The sequence below is a fragment of the Capricornis sumatraensis genome, chromosome 6, assembly GCF_032405125.1.
Source record: "Capricornis sumatraensis isolate serow.1 chromosome 6, serow.2, whole genome shotgun sequence".
NCBI lineage: Eukaryota > Metazoa > Chordata > Mammalia > Artiodactyla > Bovidae > Capricornis > Capricornis sumatraensis.
The window spans coordinates 93594481-93615990 of NC_091074.1; the positions used below are offsets into that span (position 1 = coordinate 93594481).

At 52.4% G+C, this 21510-nt stretch overlaps 1 protein-coding gene and 1 pseudogene across 1 annotated transcript in view; one reads left to right on the plus strand and one right to left on the minus strand.

Annotated features, from left to right (window-relative positions):
- Window positions 1-1214: 1214 nt before the first annotated feature.
- LOC138080784 (RNA transcription, translation and transport factor protein-like) lies at window positions 1215-2483 on the minus strand (annotated as a pseudogene).
- A 12824-nt stretch (window positions 2484-15307) lies between these two features.
- The window catches only part of WNK2 (WNK lysine deficient protein kinase 2), a 146848-nt gene continuing 140645 nt past the window's right edge, over window positions 15308-21510 (plus strand). The window contains exon 1 of the mRNA XM_068974352.1: window positions 15308-15979. Coding sequence (XP_068830453.1) covers window positions 15308-15979 — 672 coding nt within the window. The remainder of the gene's footprint in view (window positions 15980-21510) is intronic.

Here is a 21510-nt window from a genome sequence, read left to right on the forward strand (position 1 = left end):
ACTCTCAAGAGTCTTCTCCAACACCACACTTCAAAAGCATCAATTCTTCAGCACTCAGCCTTCTTCACAGTCCAACTCTCACATCCATACATGACCACAGGAAAAACCATAGCCTTGACTAGACGGACCTTAGTCGGCAAAGTAACGTCTCTGCTTTGTAATATGCTGTCTAGGTTGGTCATCACTTTTCTTCCAAGAAGTAAGCGTCTTTTAATTTCATGGCTGCAGTCACCATCTGCAGTGATTTTGGAGCCCCCCAAAATAAAGTCTGACACTGTTTCCACTGTTTCCCCATCTATTTCCCATGAAGTGATGGGACCAGGTGCCATGATCTTCGTTTTCTGAATGTTGAGCTTTAAGCCAACTTTTTCACTCTCCACTTTCACTTTCATCAAGAGGCTTTTTAGTTTCTCTTCACTTTCTGCCATAAGGGTGGTGTCATCTGTGTATCTGAGGTTATTGATATTTCTCCCAGCAATCTTGATTCCAGCTTGTGTTTCCTCCAGTCCAGCGTTTCTCATGATGCACTCTGCATAGAAGTTAAATAAGCAGGGTGACAATATACAGCCTTGACGTACTCCTTTTCCTATTTGGAACCAGTCTGTTGTTCCATGTCCAGTTCTAACTGTTGCTTCCTGACCTGCATACAGATTTCTCAAGAGGGAGGTCAGGTGGTCTGGTATTCCCATAGACCACTTAGGTATATACAAAAACGTGTACATGATTGTTCATAATGGTCAAAACCCAGAAACAACCCAAGTGTATACGATTGGATGATAGATTAAACAAAATGTGGTGTATTCAAACAATGGAATATTAATCAGCTATAGAAGGGTGAAGTGGTGTGTGTGCTACAGTGTGAATAAACCTAGAAAACACGCTGAGTGCAGGAAGCCAGACACAAAAGGTCACATATGTTATGATTCTATTCATATGAAATGTCCTGAATAGGCAGATTCAGAGTCAGATTCATGGGTGTCAGGGTGCGGGGGCCCTGAGTGGGGGCTGATTGCCTGTTGGGTACAGGATCTATTTTTTGTTTTCTTCTTTCCGAAACTTTATTAAAGAAAAAGCAACAGTGATTGCTTTCTAGAACATAGTCAAATTTCTGGGAGTTTTCCATTGAAAATATAGTATTTGGTTCCATATATATGTCAGTGTGTACTAGGTAGGGGCGATGCTGAAATTCTAATTTTGGATGAACTTTCTAATAGTCATCTTCCACCCAGTCTGTGATCTGTCTTTGGACCAGCAGTAATCATCTGAACAGTCACTATGGCTGCATTAATCTTTGTCTGCAGCTCTCTGAGCTCTTCTATATGCACCAAGTGCAGAATTTGAGCAGCTTCATTAAGAACCTCAGCTCCTGTGTTAAAACCAAGAATACGCTTGTCTTAAGCAGCAGGCAAGCCCTCTTCTATTGGGTTTGTGTTAGCAACTGCATGCCATGTCAGGATTCCTGGACCAAAATGTTAATTGCTTGAAGCGCTGCCAGGTAATCACCATGGGTTGACTCTGAAAGGTAGCCTGGGCCAGGACACCAGCCCTAAAATTAGGGTTATTTATGTCCAAATTGATCATGGGGTCTGCATTTTTAGTTGTGTTGTCAGCATTTTTTGCATTATCAGTTACCAAGTAATTGTATTTTTCAGCATTATGTCCATGTCCAAGTCTAACAGCTAAACCAAGAATCCAGCCAATTGCTTCTTGTCCATCTAGAATCTTGAAAGAACAGTGAACATCTCTGAGAAACTTTTCAAAGAACTTGGGTTGGTCACTGTCATGGATTACCTCTGTCTTCAGTCTTACAGTGTCTGAATTTCTGGTCTTCAAGGCAAAAATCAAGTTTCTAAATTTTGTTTTATCTGTTCAGTTAAAGAGGTAGGTTGTGGCAGAGAAAGGCCATCATGCTTCCTGCTTCAGCTGGGAGGGCCAGATCTTCTTTTGTGATGATGAGAACGTTCTGGATTTAGTGATGATGATTGCCTTAGTCTGTGAATGTGCTAACAACCCCTGAATTGTACACTTTAAAAGGGGAGTTTTATGGCATGCGAATTATGTCTCAATTTTTTAAAAAAGGTTTTCTTGGTCAGAGTGAAATGTAGTGGCTGAGTATTGGTCATATCCTTGCAACTCTGGCCTTCTCCTGTCTTGCCCCCTGGGGGCAGGGGAGGCAGGCAACCCGGGGGCGGGGGGGGGGGGGGTGGGGGAGGGGGAGAGAGGCAGTTTCCAGACAATTTCAGCTCTCTGTCAAATTCATATCCTCATTCATTTCACCCTGTGATTCTGTGATTCTTTCTCTAGGGCACAGTGGGAGATGTGATGGAAAACTGCAGTGTGGCAGACAGAAGCACAGCTTGGGGCCAGGCTGTATGGGTGGGGTGGGGGTATTCACCGTCCCTGGGACTCTGCTTGGCTGTCCCAGGGCAGTTGCAGCATAGGAGCTTCAGGTCTGTGGTCCATCTGGGCATCTTGAAGGCCATGTGCTCCCATCCTGGAGAGATGCCAGCAGAGCTGGCTGACACCCCTCAGGTCCTGGGAGACGCTTCCTCTACCAGCTCAGGGCTGGACCAGATGTTGATTTTTTGTGTTATTCACAACATGCATGCATCTAAAAAAGAGTTCCAGAGTTACAAACCGTACCTCAGAGTAGACTAATTTATTTAACTAACAAATAAACGCTGTTTTACAGTTGGCTTCCCTATTTGATCAGATGGTAAATAATCTGCCTCCTGTGCAGGAGACCTCGGTTCAATCCCTGGGTTGGGAAGATCCCCTGGAGAAGAGGATGACAACCCACTCCAGTATTCTTGCCTGGGAAATCCCATGGACAGAGGAGCCTGTGGGCCACAGTCCATGGGGTCACAGAGAGTTGGACATGACTGAGCGACTTTTTACTTTCAGCTACTATCAGCTGCGAAAAAACCACTGAAAGGTACATCCTTGTCATGACTTCAGAATTTTGCCTAGTTGCCTGTGTGACATCTTACCTCTGGCACCTGCGGTGAGGTTAGGGTGAAGTCAGACAGAGGCAGCACCTCCCAACCCTGAGAAACCAAGTGCAGCAGAGTGTTCATCATGAGCTGACTGTGAGCACGTGCTGAATATCATGGTGTGCTTCTAAAAGTGCAGAGCCAAGAAAGTACCAGAACAGCATAGGGTGTGGGAGCTCCAGGTGTTGGGGATGCAGGACAAGCTATCTTCACCTCTATTATTATGGTTTCCATCCTGCAGGTCAACAAGGAAAGCTCAGCTGTTGCTGCTGCTGCTAAGTCGCTTCAGTTGTGTCTGACTCTGTGCGACCCCATAGACGGCAGCCCACCAGGCTTCCCCATCCCTGGGATTCTCCAGGCAAGAACACTGGAGTGGGTTGCTATTTCCTTCTCCAGTGCATGAGAGTGAAAAGTGAAAGTGAAGTTGCTCAGTTGTGTCTGACTCTTAGTGACCCCATGGACTGCAGCCTACCAGGCTCCTCGGTCCATGGATTTTCCAGGCAAGAGTACTGGAGTGGGTAGCTCAGAGAGATCAGGAAATCTGTCCAGGTTTTCCCAGCTGACCATACGGGGGCAACTTTCTAGTTTATCCTTAGCAGATTGTGATCCTTTTTGCCTATTCATCTTTCCTCCCTTCCCTCCCTCCTTTCTTCCCCCTTCTCCCTTCCCTCCTTCTCTGTGTCCCTACCTTCTTCCCTCTTTCCCTTATTTCCATCCTCCAATCCTTTGAGCAGATTCATTCACTCATGAATGAATGAACATGAATGAACATGTTCATTCACTCATCTGGCTGTCCTCCTCTCCTTGCAAGTGGGGAAACCAAGGCTGGAGAGAGGCACCACCACCTGCTTAAGGCCACTGAGCCTCCTGCCTGCCTCCATCTGTGTCTGAAGGGCCTCATGCCATTTGTGTTAAATTCTTGTGAAAGAAGATGAGGGTGTGAGGCTGCAGGCTTGGTCCTCCCAGGCAAACTACTGACCCTCTCCTTGGACCCCTGTGAATGAATGCTGGTGCTTTGTGAACAGAGGTACCCGTGCAGCCCTGGGTCATGCTGGCCCTTCCCCAGGTGCCACTCTGAGAACACCCTGGACTCCAGTTAACACTGTCCATCACCCTTGGTCCATGTGGTATGGGGGGCACTGGCCTCTACCACCAGAATCAGGCATGGGCTGCAGGCAGGCATGGGGACCCCAGGGTCAAGGTTCTGGCTGGCAGGGACCAGGCATGCACTAATCGATCAGTCCAACAGCCTCCACCCCAGCTGTGGCACAGGCAAAGTGGGCCCTGGGAATTGAGATGCTGATCCAGCCCAGCATTATCTGGAGAAGGATGGAGAGCTCAGGGCACGCGCCCTCAGCTGCCTAGAGCTGCAGTGACCACTCCTCCTGTGCCCGGGCCTAGGCTGCCCACTGGAAGCACTGCAGATGTCTGCTCTGTCACCCTGATGGTGACCTTGCTGGTTGGCAGATAGGAAACTAAGGCCAGGGGACGAGCAGATAGGAAACTAAGGCCCAGGGGACGAGCTTATTGCAGAATCCACCCACCCACCCCAGCCTAGGCGTCTCTGCCTCAGGCTGGTGTGGCCTAGGGTGGCCAAGGGGCTGGACTTGAGTCCAAGCCACACTTCTGATGGCCACCATAGGGGCCTTCATCTTGAGGCCAAAGGCCTTGCTCCATGGGGAGCCCAGAGGAGTGAGATGGGTCAGTTAGCACAGACTCATCTCCAACTGGCTCAGGCCCTGCTGGGGCGAGGGGGCTGCCAGACCAGAGGAGCAGAGGCTCTGGGCTGCGACCTGAGTGCCTGTTGCAGAGAAGCAGATGCCCTGATGGTGGCTCCACGTCAGGCAGGGCTGTGAGCCCCTCAGGGACCTCACCCCTCTGCGGAGGTGACTTCTGAGCCTAGGGCTGACGAAGGAGATGGAACCAGTCACTCAGAAGCTGAGCGAAGGTGGTCTGGAGGTCAGCAGGGCAGGAGATGTCAGCCTCTATAAGGACAGTTAGAAGGAAAGAAAGCTGGTTTGAGCCCATGGGCAGAGGCTGAGCTCACAAGGGACGGGAGACATGGAAATTAAATCCTTGGGGGGATATAGCGTTTCTCCTAATGCAAAAGTCAATTAATGTGCTCCGTGGGCAAGCCTACAACACTGGTGGAAGTGTAAATTGGTACAACCTCTCCTGAGAACAGTTTGCCAAAATCTGTCACAATTATGAATGCATGAACTTCTGACCGAGCAGCTGGTTCAGGGTTGGCCAAGCAGGTGAGTGCATGATACAAGCTGTAGGACAGCCATGACTGCCATTTGAAAATACTAGAAAAGCATGAAAACAAAAAATGGAATTCACCCAGATAGAAATAAAAGTGAAAGTGAAGGTCACTCAGCCGTGTCCCACCCTTTGCGGCCCCATGGACTATAGATTCCAAGGAATTCTCCAAGCCAGAATACTGGAGTGGGTAGCTGTTCTCTTCTTCAGGGGACCTTCCCAACCTGGGGATCAAACCCAGGTCTCCCACATTGCAGACGAATTCTTTGCCAGGTGAGTCACCGGGGAAGCCCAGATAGAAATAACCACCGCTGATATCTGGGTATTTTCTTTGAGATTATCCCTTTATTGGCTGCTTTAACAATTGTTCCTTGAGCTTCCAGAATACATCAAGCTTTCTTGTGCAGGAATCCAGTGTGGAGTGTATCAGTCCACATTGCTGCAGTAACAAATTATCACAAACTCCTTGGTTTAGGATAACAAAGGGTTACCCAGGCCTCCCCCTGGAACCTTGTCATTTCCAATCTTTTGGTATATATAGTAACTCTGAGATAAACTACTCTAGGTCTAAATCTTTGCTTTCCTCAGGGTAGATGCCAAAAGTGAATCAGAGTAAGAAATAAGTGTGAGGCTTTTCCAAGCTGCTTTCCTGAAAGGCTGGGACTGACTACTTGCTCACAGCTTGTCTGTCTGCTCCCCTCTGCCAGCACCAGGCCTTATTATTAAACCAGGACTGCTAATCTCCACATGAAGATGCCAGTTTGTTTTACTTGCCTTCTAACAGTTCCTGGTGAGACAAAACTGTGGTTCTATACATTCCGAGACTTTCTGTGCTTGTTGGCATGACTTTCATCCTCTTTCCTTTGGGGGAATTTGGCCTTTTTCCGCTAATACTGAACCCGTATTGACTCATGTGAATTTCTGTATATTAATGATAACGCTCCATGCCCTTTGTATCTGCCGTGAATCTTTTTCCTCAAGGGAATGGCTGCCTTTAGATCTTGTTTCTTAATATTTAAAAATTTGATCAATGTTATTTCTTTTTAAAATCTCTGATCTCTCCTCCCTGCACTGCCCCCTTTTGCTTTTGTGTCTGGAAGGCCCCCCTACAATCAATACACACACGCAAACACACACATCTAATAAATGATCACTTAAAGCTCCCTCCAGCAAGAGACAGGGCCTCTTTTGACCCTGGAGGCCTGGTTCTATAGCCTGATCACCGCGTGCTCTTGGGCAGCTCCCTCTTCCTCTTCTAGCCTTGGTGTCTCCTGTTAAAAGCCCTACTTTGCTCTTGCTGGTGTCTGTGTTGGCCTCTGCTCCTCAGCTTCAGAATCAAGGCACCCTGCCCCCTAGCCCTCCTACCACTCACATCCTCACAGACAGACCAGAACCATGTCAAGCCCCTTGCAGCCCACTATACCCCACATCTTTACCCCATGGCATCCAGGGCTCAGCTCCTGCTTGTCTGTCCCTGTAATGCTGATGTAGAAATGACTGCAGGGCCTGAGGCTGCCTGCAGTATCCTACTAATGCCAGTTATAGTTCAGGTCTTTATTCAAAGTGGAGTATGATTCTGGCTGTTGGGGCCTGCCCAGTTACTTTGTAAAATGGCAATTTTATCTCTAAGACCAATAAGTATTGGAGTCACTGCTGTGGTTTTTTGATCAGTGACTTCATTCCTGGATGTGTAGTTCACATGAAACCTTATAGAAAAACATGTTGCAGCTCAATGGCCTCAGAGGTTGTGACCCACTCCCTTGGCAGGTGTGTGCAGAGTGTTGAGCCTAGGAGGGTGGCATTAATGTTTAATGAGCACCTACTGTGTGCCAGGTTGTTTAGGACCCTCCCACTCTCCCTTGCATGGTCTGATGAGGTGAGCCATTCAGCAGATGAGCAAATTGAAGCCACAAGTATAAGAGGAATGCATGGGGGTTGGTGCAGACATTCAAAGAGGAGCCATGCCTCCTTCCCCAAGGTCAAGGTCAGGGTGTAAGTGGGATGCTTCCTCCTTATTTTGGAACAAGCCCTCTTCCCACATCCAGTCTTTGGACCAATGGGGGACATGTACCCAGTCTGGCATGTCAGAACATCCCAGCCCTGTCCCCAGGGGTGGTTCAGGGATGAACATGTGACCTCTCAGCTAAAGACATCCATCTCCAAGGCTTTTCCTAGAGCTGTGGAGGGAAACACTGGGAATGTCAATGTGGAGCTACTGGTGGGCATGGGTGCTCCTCCAGGAAGAGTCAGACTGTACGTGAAGCCAACAGAGAAGGAAGCATCGCTGAAAGACAGGCAGTGCCTGTTCTTACGATGTGGTCATTTTCCAAAGTGTGCACTAGGCCTGGCCACCAGTGAATCTGTTTGGGCAGCAGGATGAAAGAGAGGCAGTAGGTCCACAGCAAGCAAGGGCTGGCATGTGCCAACAGGACTAGTAGGAGAAAGGCCAGAATTTGGGGCCTCACTGGGATGAGACTTCTCTAGAGGGCTCAACAGGTGTTTGGTGATGATATATTTTATGACCCGGACACCTTTTCTTTCTGAATGAACAGGCATTCCCAGGGGCAAGTATTGCAATTTAAACTGGGTCTGCTGGAAAACCCCAAGTCAAGTAGGCCAAGTTTCCAGCCAGTGGAAAAAGCCTCTTTGGCATCACAGGGAGAATTATGTGTCTCCCCTGAGAGCTCATGGGGGCTGATGGGGCCCACTGAATGTAAAGAGGAAACTCTGGGTGAGTGTGACCCCTGTGAAGCATGGTGGCATAGCCCACCTCGGCCACTTGTCAGAACCTGTCCTAGACAGTGGCCTGGCTCTGCTCTGAGGACTCCAGCCAAGGCCTTGCGGCACCTGGCTCTCCACGCCCACATGTCTGTCCTCCCTTCTTGCTAGCTCTGCGGTCCTAAGCAAATTGCTAAGACATCCAGCCTCCACGTCCCCCTGGGGAAGTGGGGATTCAGTGGCTCTCTTGAATCAGGGGCCATTTTTCTCTGTCAGGTCCCACCAGCAAGGAGACAGGTGGCAAGGTAGGAGGTGGTCAGAGTCCAGGATGGCTACCACGTCTCAGTCCTACTGGTCTGCTAGAAGCCCTGGGGATTCAGTTAGTGATTCTGTCACAACCCCAGGAACTGGGTGCTGCCACCACCCTGTGACTAATCAGGAAACTGGAGTTCAGAGACATTAATTAATGAATTGCAGTTCATGGCCAACAGATGGTGCCAGGATTCGAATCAGATCCAGGCTTCCAGACCTTTGCTGAATCAGTGCGCCCCCTTTTCCAAAGACATGGGCCACACGTTAAGTGAAGCTGCCTCTTGTCCAAAGTGCAGAAAAACACGCAAAAGCAAAACCATCTACTGCTGACATTTTGGTGTGTTCTCTTCTGGTTTTTCTCCAGTACATTGTCACTTCAAATTATCTCTAATCACTTCCTGCCTCATTATAAAACTCCAAGAGCATTTAAATGGCTTCGTCATATTTGATTATGTCAGAATAACACAGTTTACTGAGCCATTTTCCAATTGCTGAAAATTTACATTATTCCTAATCCTTATTATAAACAACTCTTCAGTGAACATCTTCATGCACCACTATCTGCATAGCTGGTTGTCACTTCATTTGTATAAATTCCCCAAAAGGGAATTACTGACTTTAAAGGTGTAAACATTTTTTTACATTCTTGCTCCAACTATGAATTGCTTTCCAGGAAGCTTGTGCTAGCCTGCTCAGTGGATCCATTTGGGCAATAGGATAAGAGAGGCAGTGGGGCCATGGTAAGCAAGGGCTGGCATGAGCCATCGGGACTAATAAAACACAGCCCAGAATTTGGGGCCTCAACAGGGACTTGGCATCCCAAATCCCAGGCAGAGGGCAATAGATAGATGTGGTTGGGGTCAAGCTAGAGTAGAGGGAGGGTCAGCTCAGTCAATAAAGAATCTGGCTGCAAAGCAGGAGACCAGAATTTGATCCCTGGGTCAGGAAGATCCCCTGAGAAGGAAATGGTAATCCATTCCAGTATTCTTGCCTGGAAAAATCCCAGGGATAGTGGAGCCTGGCAGGCTACAGTCCATAGGGTTGCAAGTGTTGGACATGATTTAGTGACTAAACCACCGCCTCTCACTCCTCAGCCTGCCCATTAAGACAGATCCCCCAAGAGTTGAGAGTTGAGGAGAGAGCTGAGGCCGAGACTGGGCAGAGCATCCATTCAATCCTAGGGCTTAGATACCAGGTGTTGACAGACTGATTGAGCACACTGGGGACCCTGCTCCCACTGAAACCCAGACAGCAGTGCATACTCCGAGTATGGACAGAAGGAAGCTGTGGAGCTTGGATGGGTGGCCACCTCAGGGGATGCTCAGCCTCGGGGACTGGGAGTGTGGAAGGGGGCTCTGCTGTGCTCTGGCTGCTCCCTAGGAGAGGAGTGGAGCCATGTGACCGGCTCTGGGGACCAAAAGAAGTCTGATGGAGAGTACTGTATACCCCCTGTTCAGTGGATGGGGACAGGAGCTCCTTTCAATCTGCTGCTGCCAGCGGTTCCTCTGACAATGCCTTTCTGAAGCCACTGGAGGCTGGGAGAGATGGAGCACAGATTCCCAGCCTCAGTGCTGTATGGGGTGGAGCTGGAGGTGGGATGGATCATGGGCATGTGACAGAAGAGCCAGCAGAGTTAGAGCTCGAGGGGCCACATGGGCAGAGGTGTTAAGAGAGGATGCGAGAGAGCTGGCGTGATGAGGCATGTACCAGCTTGCCGAAGACCAGCCCCTCAAACTAGCAAAAAGTCAATGGGGAGGGACTAGCCACAAAGCTCTGAAAAGGCTAGAAGGCAGCAGTTTCAGGCTGAGAGGCAGCTCACAGTGAGGTGTGAGCTGGTTCACCTCCAGGTCAACTGCCTGCAATCAACAAACTAAGGCAAGACTCTGCCTCTCTTGTGCTTCCCATCTGATAACAGGGCCCCCTACGACAGTGTGGGGCAAGACAAGAGAATTCCTGCAAACTTAGCTCAGCACTGGGGATCATCATCATTATCATTATTTCAGCAGCACGACTTACTTTAGGCCCCACCACCCACTGGGCTCAGTGACTCATCCCTATTTTCGATGGCTATCGGGTACTCTACTCATGCTACGGCAGAAAGTGAAGAGGAACTAAAGAGCCTCTTGACGAGAGTGAAAAAGAAGAGTGAAAAAGTTGGCTTAAAACTCAGCATTCAAAAAACTAAGATCATGGCATCTGGTCCCATCACTTCATGGCAAACCGATGGGGAAAAATGGAAACAGTGACAGACTTTATTTTCTTGGGCTCCAAAATCACTGTGGATGGTGACTGAAGCCATGAGATTAGAAGATGCTGGCTTCTTGGGAGGAACGCTATGACAAACCTAGGGAATGTATTAAAAAGCAAAGACATCATTTTGCCAACAAAGGTCCATATAGTCAAAGCTATGGTTTTTCCAGTAGTCAAGTACAGATGTGAGAGCTGGACCATAAAGAAGACTGAGCATGGAGGAATTGATGCTTTCAAACTGTGGTGCTGGAGAAGAAACTCTTGAGAGCCCCTTGGACTACAAGGAGATCAAACCAGTCAATCCTAAAGGAAATCAACCCTGAATATTCATTGGAAGGACTGAAGCTGAAGCTCTAATACTTTGGCCACCTGATGCAAAGAAAAAACTCTGAAGCTGGGAAAGATTGAAGGCAAAAGGAGAAGAGGGCAGCAGAGGATGAGGTGGTTGGATGGCATCACTGACTCAATGAACATGAGTTTGAGCAAACTCAGGGAGATAGTGAAGGACAGGGAAGCCTGGCACACTGCAGTTCATGGGGTTGCAAAAAGCTGAACATGACTTAGCAACTGAACAACAACAATGTTACTCAAGACCCCTGATTCAAATTCCTGGGGCTTTAGGAGAGAGGAAAACATGGAAAATGAAAACATGGAAAATAGCCTGTGTTTTCTTCTGCCCTTTTCCCTATGATCCATGCAGGTCTCTAGAGCCATGAGGACCCTCTTTTTACAAAGCAAAGTCAATCCTGCTCTGAGGCACGAAAAGAGTGCTCATTCAGTGGGTCTCAGGTGGTGGACAGAAGCATCATCTCTTTTGTGCAACCAGGAGTTGGGCCACACTCCATCTATTTCCACCAGAGACAGAGAATGAAGGGCAGGCTATGACCAAGGATGATGGTTGGGGTGAACGCATTGCTTCAGCTCCGGAATTTACCATGACTCCTGCCGAGGGTGAAGGCTGGTCTGAAAGTGTGCAGGTTCCCTCTGTGCCCACCTAGTAGTTCCCGCTGAGACTGATCTGCACACAGCTCAGGCCACTGAATGGGTAGGAATGATCATTGAATGGTCTTAGCTGTTCAGACTCTTAATCATAAAATGGAAATAAACTGTTTCTAAAAGTTGAATTCATTAAAAAAAAAAGCCTGGGGTCAGGAACTGAGCTGTGCAGTTTGGGGGTGGTCCCTGATGGGAGACTGAGGGCTGACAGAATCTCCCACACCTGGAGGCAGGCTCACTTCACAGCCGGGTCATAGGGAGAGGATTTCAAACACTTGCACATTCAGGATATCTGAGGGCTAAAGCCGTGTTCTCTGGACTGAACCAACAAGGATATATAATGTAGCATCTGGTACGAGCCAAGCTGAGTAAAGTTAAATAAATTTAAGTCACTCACTGCATAGGGGGAAAAGGTTTGAATTGTTATTCAGTTATTTGATGCAAGCCTGATGAGCATCTTCTGAGTGGACAGCTGCACATGGAAAGACGTGCCTGCTACGGGTGGTGCAGTGGAAGTCACACTTGTTGTTGTTCAGTTGCCAAGTTGTGTCCGACTCTCTGTGACCCCATGAACTATAGGACACCAGGCTTCCCTTCCCTTCCGAGAGTTGGTAATAGACAGGGAAGCCTGGTGGGCTGCAGTCCATGGGTGGCAAAGACTCGGATATGACCGAGCGGCTGAACTGAACTGAACTGAACTGAGGCTTCCCTGTCCTTCACTATCTCCCTGAGTTTGCTCAAATTCATGTCCATTGAGTCAGTGGTGCCATCTGCATCTGTATATGCTGAATGGAAGAAGCCAGTCACAAAGTACTGTCGTATGATTCCATTTCTATGTGATGGTGCTGTTATTTAGTTGCTAAGTCATGTCTGACTTTTTTGCGGCCCCATGGACTGTAGCTCATCAAGTTCCTCTCTCCATGGGATCTTCCAGGCAAGAACACTGCAGTAGGTTGCCATTTCCATCTCCAAGGGATCTTCCTGATCCAGGGACGGAACTTGCATCTCTGGCATTGGCAGGCAGATTCTTTACCACTGAGCCACTGGGAAAGCTCATATGTGATGTTATAAATTAGCAAATCTATAGAGATAGAAAGTAGATCACTGCTAGCCTGGGACTGAGAAAGGGGTAATGTGGAGTGACTGCTAATGGGCATGGGTTTCTTTTGGAGGTGATAAAAATGTTCTGTAATTAGACAGTGGTGATGGTCACACAACTCTGTGAATATAGTAAAAATCACTGACTTGTACACTCTAAAAGAGTGAATTTCATGGTAACTAAATTATATCCTAATAAAGTTGTTATTTAAAAAAGTCAACACATATTTTCAAATTTGGGAGTAAAAGAAATGTTATATCATCTTATTATAAAAGAAAAAAACAATGCATTATAGAACTGCTCGGCCCCCACTGGATGGGGAGACTTCCCCAAGGAGCCAGAGCCCCAGGTGCCCCACCATTCACCTTCAGTTGCAGGAGCCTCCAGGGCCTCGGAGCTCAAGCCTGGGAGTCCCATATGCCCCGACTCCATCTCCCTGTCCCAGCATATGTTCTTCAGTCCCCGAGAAGTCTGCTCTGCCCCCATCACCCCAACTCTGCTCTCCTGACACAGTCCCCTCATTTGCCCCATCCCCTTATGGGACCTGGCTCTCCACTATTTCACCTGTGCCTGGGGTGGACCCCACACAGTCATCAAGTGAGGGACTGCCTCGCCATGCAGTAGCCTGTGGGGGGCACTCAGGGAAGTGGCCTGGCTGCACTGGGTCTGACCGCTAGACTGACCCCAGGCTGTCTGAGCCCACTTAAAGGCAGGCCCACCCTCAAAAGTACCTCTTTTTTTAAAAATATAAATTTATTTATTTTAATTGGAGGTTAATTACTTTACAATATTGTATTGGTTTTGCCATACATCAACATGAATCCACCACAGGTATACAAGTGTTCCCCATCCTGAACCCTCCTCCTTCCTCCCTCCCCGTGCCATCCCTCTGGGTCATCTCAGTGCACCTTGACTGGGCTCCCTGGGGGCAAGGCCAGACCCTGACCTTCCTATCAGTGGGCTGTGCTGGGAACTGGTTGGAGCAGAGGCAGAGGGTAGGCCTTGTCTCCACTCCTCCCATTCTGTAAGCATTTGTTGAATACCAGCTGTGACTAACCATTATGTTAATCTCATGGATGAGCAAACTGCAACATGTCCACTAGCTACTTAGCTGTGTACTCATGGGTCATGGGTCAGCAGAGAGAGTGAGCTCCCTGTCAACGAGAGTCAGGCAAGCAGGGCTGCTCAAAAGTACCCCTAAGGGCACAGAAAGCAAGCTCAGAGCACTCAGTCAGGGACAGGTTCTCTTCGATCCTCCAGCATTTAGGTCGCCCCTTCGATGTATGGGGATACTTGCTGCCATATTATGTACATCTGCCAGGTGTGGGTGGGCAGTGGTCTGCCAGCGATGACATGAATTGCCTGTCATCTCCTCCATCACCGGGCAGGCATGATGCCCGCATGCCACCAGCATGTCCTAGGGAGAATGGAGGAAGCCAGACTGACTTGCATGTGTCTGTCTGGAACATGCTTAGCTTCATCCCTTGATAGGCCTAGGCTCGTCCGTCATGGACAGGCTTGAAAACGATAGGCTTGTAATTTAGGATGTCTTCCTGGACTGATTGAATCTTGATGAAATCGGCAGCCTTTCCAAAAGGCGGACAAACCAGGATGGTCAAGCCATTTCTGCAGGGGGTATAACAGACCACTCGCGGCTAGCAGTCCGGTGGGGCATTCCTAAGATCCTCAGAGGCCAGCAGTGCCCCCTGGAGGGGGAACAAGAGGGCTGCAGCGGGCCTGCGCGGCCCCGGGGGCTGGCCTGCAGGTGGCCGCGCGCGCCCGAGGACAGGTGGGCGTGCCAGGCCCCGCCCCGCCGCGCCGGCCGGGGGCGGGCAGCCGAATGCCCCGCCCTCCTCGCGCGCCGGGTCGGATCCCGTGCCGGAGCGCAGCCGCGCGGAGCCGGAGCAGCACGCGGGAGCGCGGCCCCGGCGCCGGCCGGCCAGAGGGAGTAGCGTCGCGCCCTGGTGCCGAGGGTGACCCGGGCCTGGAGCGCGGACCCGGGCCCTGAAAGCTACCCAGACCGAGTGCGGATCACGGCCCTGAGAGCGGCCTCGCTCGACCCTGCTACCGGGCCGCGGGCATGGACGGCGCCCGTTCGCCCTGTGAGTGCAGAGCCCCCCGCCCGCTGCCTTTGTGTGCGCGCCGCGTCGCCGCAGCCCCCTCCCCGCGCGCCCCTCCTGCGCCCCGGGCCGCGTCCTTTGTGGAGCCGCCGCCTGGCCAGTACCTCCTTCTTCCCCAATCTCCTTCACCCCTCCACGGCCCAGGGTTGAGCAGGGCACGGCGCCCCCCACTCCCCCGGCCCCGGCCTCCCGGTCCGGTCTTCACCATCTCCACCTCCCAGGGACATCCCAATAGGCCCCTTTCCCCGCGGTTGGGCAGGGCACAGGTGTGCTCTCCTCGGCCTCCTGGTCCCCTCTGCACCCTTCCCCGGTCCCCCGTGAGACAGCCCTGCAGGGCTCCTCCGCGGCCCAGGCCTGAGCAGGGCACGGCCCCCTCCCACCCAACCCGGCGGTCGGGTCGGGTCTGCAGCCACTCCCCACGGGCAGCTCGGCCGGTCTCCCTCCGCGGCCAGGGAGGGCAGGGTGCGGACTCCGGGGCGGTGCTGTTTCATCCCGCGGCCCGGGCAGGTGCGGCGAGGCCAGCACTCACACGGCCCTGTGTGTCCTTGCCCGCAGAGATGGACGACGATGGCGGCCGCCGAAACGCCCCGGGCGCACTGATGGAGGCCGGGCGCGGTGCGGGGCCCGCGGGCATGGCGGAGCCCGCGGCAGTGCCGCGGGTGCGGGCGGCGCGGCCGGGGCCCCAGCGCTTCCTGCGGCGCAGCGTGGTGGAGTCTGATCAGGAGGAGCCGCCGGGCCTGGAGGCTGCCGAGGCGCCGGGCGCGCAGCCCCCGCAGCCGCTGCAGCGCAGGGTGCTGCTGCTATGCAAGACGCGCCGCCTCATCGCCGAGCGCGCCCGAGGTCGCCCGGCCGCCCCGGCGCCCGCCGCGCCTGCTGCGCCGCCGAGCAACCTTGCCGACCCCGGCCTGGAGCCGGCGGGAGCGCAGGAACCCGGCCCGGACCCCGCGCCCGCTCCCGTGCCCGCCCCCGACGGCGGTCCCCGTGAGGAGACAGCGGTCACGAGGAAGGAGGACACGGGGGCTCCCGAGGCCAGGCCGGAGCTCGGGCGCGCACGCCGGGAGGAGCCCGAGGAGGAGGAAGACGACGAGGACGACCTGAAGGCTGTGGCCACCTCCCTGGATGGCCGGTTCCTCAAGTTTGACATTGAGCTTGGCCGCGGCTCTTTCAAGACTGTCTATAAGGGGCTGGATACGGAGACCTGGGTGGAGGTAGCCTGGTGCGAGCTGCAGGTGAGGGATGCGCCGGCCGCAGGTGGGTGGTGGGTGAGTGCAGTTCCGGCATGGCGCCATGCCTGGCTTAAGCCAACCCTGGCGGCGGCCGTCTGTCTGTCACTCTCTGTGTGGGTGGTTGGTTGTGCTGGCGGTCTGTGTGGTGAAGGTTTGGGTGATGGAGGTCGGACCTCCCAGTGTGCGGTGTGTGACTGTGGCACGATGTGAGCCCATGATGAAGAGTGGGCACTTGGAGGGTGTGTCTTCCAGTGTGTGTTAGTGCTGCTCTTCTGGGCTGTACTGACACAGACAGTGGGTGTGGGGGCTTCAGAGCCCTGTGTCCAAGTGGTCACAGGGTGGTTTGGGGGACTCTCAGCTGCTCATAAATGAACAGCTTCCTGTATCTTGCAGAGTGTAGAGGCCCTAGTTGGGGATATCTGAGGGGCTTCCTTTGACCTGGAGTCTGTCTACAGTGAGGCCTGGGGGACAAAACTTGGAGGTGTTGTCACTAGTTAGTTCACGATGTGGATGTGTGAGAAGTCCTAAAGTCAAGTCATGCAAAATGCAGGTGGGGTTTTGTTTGTTTTGTTTGGTTTTTGTGGATATAAAAGCTCTGGACATGCATTTTTCATAACCTTGCCCTCCTGTTGGCTGTGTCAGCGCCAGCCCTAGAAGATTATATAAATGGTAACTCAAGCTGCCCTGGGCCAGTCCTGGAAGCTGGGGCAGCGCCTGTCACAGTGGGTGTTTATGGGCCCTCCCTTGTTTGGGGGAACAGCTGTCAGGCACTGGGCTGGCCTATGCGAGAGCTGGCCGTGCGGGTGTAAGCCTACCTCAGCACCCTGTAAAGTTATAATAGCTGGGCCTGCCAGTCCTGACGCAGGCTGCCTGCCACACTGCAGGCAGCTTTCCTTTTTGGCTCAGAAATGGGATTTGGTTGCTTTGTCCTCTGGGCCCCTGCAGGGTGGCCTGTGTGTGTGTGTGTGTGTGTGTGCGTGTGTATATGTATATGTGGAGCTGGCTAATGTGTCCAGTGTCCACCTGTCTTCAGCCTTTCTCCTGACACAAAGAGCTCTGGAGCCTACCCTTCCCCACAGCTCCTTGGTTCTTCTGTAGAAATACAGATTTTTCATGGTGAAGCCAATGGTGGTCTGTTGAGACCCTATCCCTCATGGCTGCAGGTTCTGGGCCCTGCTGAGGGCTGGCCTCAGTGGTCTGTGATCTGGGGCCCTCGGGATGGTGTGCCGGGATGGCACCGTCGTGGGCTGGGCATCACTGCTGTGTGTGAACACACAGGAGAGAGGGGACCCGGAAAGGGAAGATGGGAGAGGAAAAAGGACTCCTGATTCTAGAATGTGGTCATGTGCCTTCCCTCCCTCCCTCCCTTCTTACGCTTGCCAAGTGGCCTCGTGTGGTGCTCCAGGCACCCACTGGTGCTCTGCCACGGAATGCCTCTTCAGGGTAGAGGACAGGAGAGGGGTGCTGCAGCAGGCAGGAGCTGAGTTAGACCTCAGCAGCAAAGCCCAGCTGATCTCGTTGAGGCGCTGCAGGCTCATGTGACCCTTGGAGGAGGTTGTTAATTCCCATTCCCTTTAAGGCAAGGCAAGCTGTTCTGCCTCTGGGTCCCTGAGCAGAGCGGCACCAGAGTGTAGCTATCCAGGGGGCCTTTCCTCCTCTCCTCTTGGTGGGAGTGGGAAGGTGGGAGATTTGGCTTCTACTCTGTCTGGTTTTGCTTCTTCTACAGTAATTACTGGGGGCCCCATGCCAGCCAGAAAACTGTTCCTGTATCTCCGCTAAAAAGAGGGCTGATGGTGCAGCATTTGGGTTCAGCTGCTTTCTGCTGGGTGGGTCTGAGAGGCTTTTACACCAAATGGGGCTGGGACCCAGCTTAGGGCAGCAGCCAGGCGTCTGCTGTGTGTACTCTCCCCTTTACTAAACAGGAGGCGGCTGTTTCATTTGGTTGTTGAGCGCCCACCAAGGTCACCTGTGAGGATCCAGATGATAGAAGGGATGGCAGCGTTGTGGGAAGAGGCCACCAGCCGTCCTTAGGAGAGGAGAGAAGGGTGGAGGGCAAGGTGCCGAGTCAGTCCTCTTAGATCACCAAGCACCGGGGAGGGTGACAAGTGACCTGCTGGCTTTGTGTGTGGGGAAGGGGTTTCCGAGTGCACAGGGTGGAGACGTTCATCTTCCACCCAGCACCCAGAATTCCCCGGCATCAGGGCTCCGGGGAGGGTGGGTTGCCAGGAGCATTGCCTTCAGTTCGCGGTGCTTTGCAGGATTCCTCCTGCTCTCCAGCCTTCCCTTCCCCAGTCCCCACAGGCTCCTCAGCAGGCAGCTTTGGAATGCCCTGGAAATCAACCCTCAAAAGTCTGCTTCCTCCTCTCAACCTTGGGGTCGTGGGAGATGTTGGCACCTGCCTGCCTCCCCCAGAACTGAGACAGTGTCACCTATTCGATTTTTCCAGGGTTCCCTACCAAGGGAAGGAAAGGCTGCATTTTTGGACCTAATAAGTCTGGCTTGGAGGATGTAAGATTCCCATGACTTCCAGTTTCCTTCTAGAATTTAGTTTTGAAAGAGCTTTGCGGAAAGAGCAATATGTGTTCACGTCACAGTGAAGCGCAACGATGTGTTTTTACCTCCTGAATTCTCCAGACATTCAGAACTGATACAGATTTTGAGGGGGAGCCATTTTAAAGTATTACCTCCCCTTCTGTTTTATTTTCAGTGAACGTGTATTTCTGGCACCAGGACACGTTACAGTAGCAACAGGGACCTAGAACCACTGGCTTTAACTCACGTTTCCCACGTCTGTGTGGCCAGCTCTGGCCCCTCTCAGACCCCATCCTATCAGACAGTGCATGGGATAGCTGGGGCTTCTGGTTGACTCTGGGTTGCCGTGGAAGGATAGATGTGGATCACTGACATGGTCCCAAGTGACCCAGGCACCCTGTTTCACCTGCTGATGCCGCCGAGCCATGGGCGGGGCCTTGGAGCAGAGAAAATGCAGCCACCCCAGATCCCGGCCAGTGTCCAGAAGCCTCGTGGGAGATGGCCTTTGGACCACCTGCTTAAGCCTCTTTCTCGAGAACTTGGAAGGAACCTTGGTGTTCAGCCCCCTTGGTCAGTACTGCCCCTCCCGTCAGCAGGCCCCTGCATCCAGGGAGACAGGTCTCAGGTGCCGTGTGCTTCCTCCTCCCCACAGAAAGCTGCTGTTACAGGGCTGGGCACTGCCTCCGGGGGATTCCACCTGGCGCTCATGTTTCCTGCTCTTGTTCCTGGCCTGCGCCAGTGCGGGAGACATTTTGCCTCATGGAGGTGTCAGCTCTTGACCTTTCTGGAGTACTTGAAGGGGCTTTGAGGGCCATAGGGCCTGAGTCCCCATCAGCCAGGGACGGGTGCCTGGGTCCCTCAGGTGTCATCATGAAGCTGTCCTGCTGGTTGGTACTGCCCAGAGGTGACTTCACCCCCATGGGCTGGTGATGGCCTGGACTCCAGGCCTGGGAGTCGTGAGGACCGCAGGACCTATGCCATCTCCTTCCTGTGGCCATGGAGGACTCGTGTTCCCAACCCACCCACTCCAGCCAGACCTCTGTCCCATTCGCCTCTCCGTGCCCTGGATGTGGATAATGCTTCTGGGGTCTGTCGGGTGCAGCCATTTGAGCATGCTGGTCCCCTTACTGTCCTCAAAGGGTGACCAGGTCTTCCTGCCGTTGGTGTGGCCTGGAACCTCTCCCATGGCTGTACTGGGTGCTGAACTCATACTCTGATCATACAAGCATACTGTCATCTTTCATGGACAGACCAGGCACGTGTCCTGCTGTGCTGGGCAACCTCAGGCCTGGGATTGAGAGGTGTTTCCTGTGGCCTCCAAAGCAGACTCAGGCGCTGCCTCATCTGCTTTCAGAGGAGTCACAAGCAGCCGGATCCGGCTGACATGGGGAGTCAAGGGGATGTGCAGAGGAGATGGTGCTTGCTTGCTGTAGTAGGATGCTTGGGTGCTGTGCTTAGTCCCTCAGTTGTGTCTGACACCTTGTGACCCCATGGACTGTAAGGCTCCTCTGTCCATGGGGGTTCTCCAGGCAAAAATACTGGGAAGCCATGCCCTTCTCCAAGTGATCTTCCCAGGCCAGGGATTGAACCCAGGTCTCCTTAATTGCAGGCGGATTCTTTACTGTCTGAGCCACCAGGGGTGCTTAGAAAGGGCTCAGCTCAATTTGATTGGCAGTCACTGTACTTTTTTATTTTTATTAAAAAAGAAATCTTTTAAGAGCTTAGTTTTGTTGCGAGAGGTGTAATTTGAAAGCAGCTGGGTGTTGGCACTGAATTTGCTTTCTCAAATGACGTTCCATGTGCCACCTTGACCACAGTTCTGGTCTGGTTGGTGAGAAAGGTGGGTGCCAGTTGCCTGAGAAGCCTGTGGAATGCACTGGGGAGGGGCCCACCAGTGCTGAAGTGTCCATGTCCAGAACCCAGAGGGACCTCCCCTGTCCCCAGGCTTTGTTGGGGGTGTGGTCAGAGTGTGGTCAGCAGTGATGGACAAGCAGCCTGAACTGTGGGTCACCACTGTGGGCACATTGGGCATTGTGGCTCATTCCCCGTTGGAAGAAGCTGCTTCTCTGGCTAAGTATGTGTGTCCCAAGGTGTTCTCAGGGCTCTGGCATATACCAGGCTGAGCGTTTCAGGCCTGAATTGCCCAGTGACTTGGAGCCCAGAGGGAGGATCCTCAGACTGTCTAACTTGAGTGGAGGGGTAGTGGGCATTTCTCCGCCCCCTGTGCCATTTCAGGTGGTAGCTGGGGTGTAAGTCTGAGGTGGGTGAAGCTTTGCTGGTGGACTGTTACGTTAGCTGGAATAGGATGGTGGCAAGAGAAAGAATTGCTGAGAGGAGGGTAGAGAGTGGATGTTCAAAAAGGTTCCCAATGCTGGGTCTTGTGTCTGGGCTCAGCAATGCAGGGTGGTGTGGTTTATTGGTTCAGCTGGCGTTTTTTTGAGCACATGAGCCGGTTCCAGCCCTGGGATACTACAGTGAACAGGAGCATCTTGATGGGAGAGCCAAGTTCTCTCGGAGGAGGGGGTGTTTGCGAGAAGAATGCAGGAGGCAAGAGAGTGAGTCTGTGGAGAGACTGTCCTGTGGCCCTGGGCTGGCTGGCCTTGTTGGGTGCCTGCCACTCACCTTTCAGAATGGCTGACTCTACTAGCCCTCTGCCTGGCTGTAGGCATCTCTTGGGGTTGTTGGCTTGGGTTGGAGCTGGATGATGCCGGAGGTGACACCACAGAGCTCCAGGTCACCACTTTGAAGCAGGAGAACTTGACCCAGTCCTGCAGGAGTTTGGGCCATGGGCTTGGATCTCCTTTGTGGTCTGCCTTGGCTGAACAGTGAGATTGGTGCTGGCATCTGCCTGAGGTGGTAGGAAGGCAGGGCACACTGTGTGAACCCACTCTGGGAGCAAGGTACCCTGCTGCATTTGGGTCCCAGCCCCACAGCTTCCCAGCAGAGAGGCCATAGAGAGGGCACCTGCCTCTTTGTACAATGAAGATAGTGCTAGCCAACCC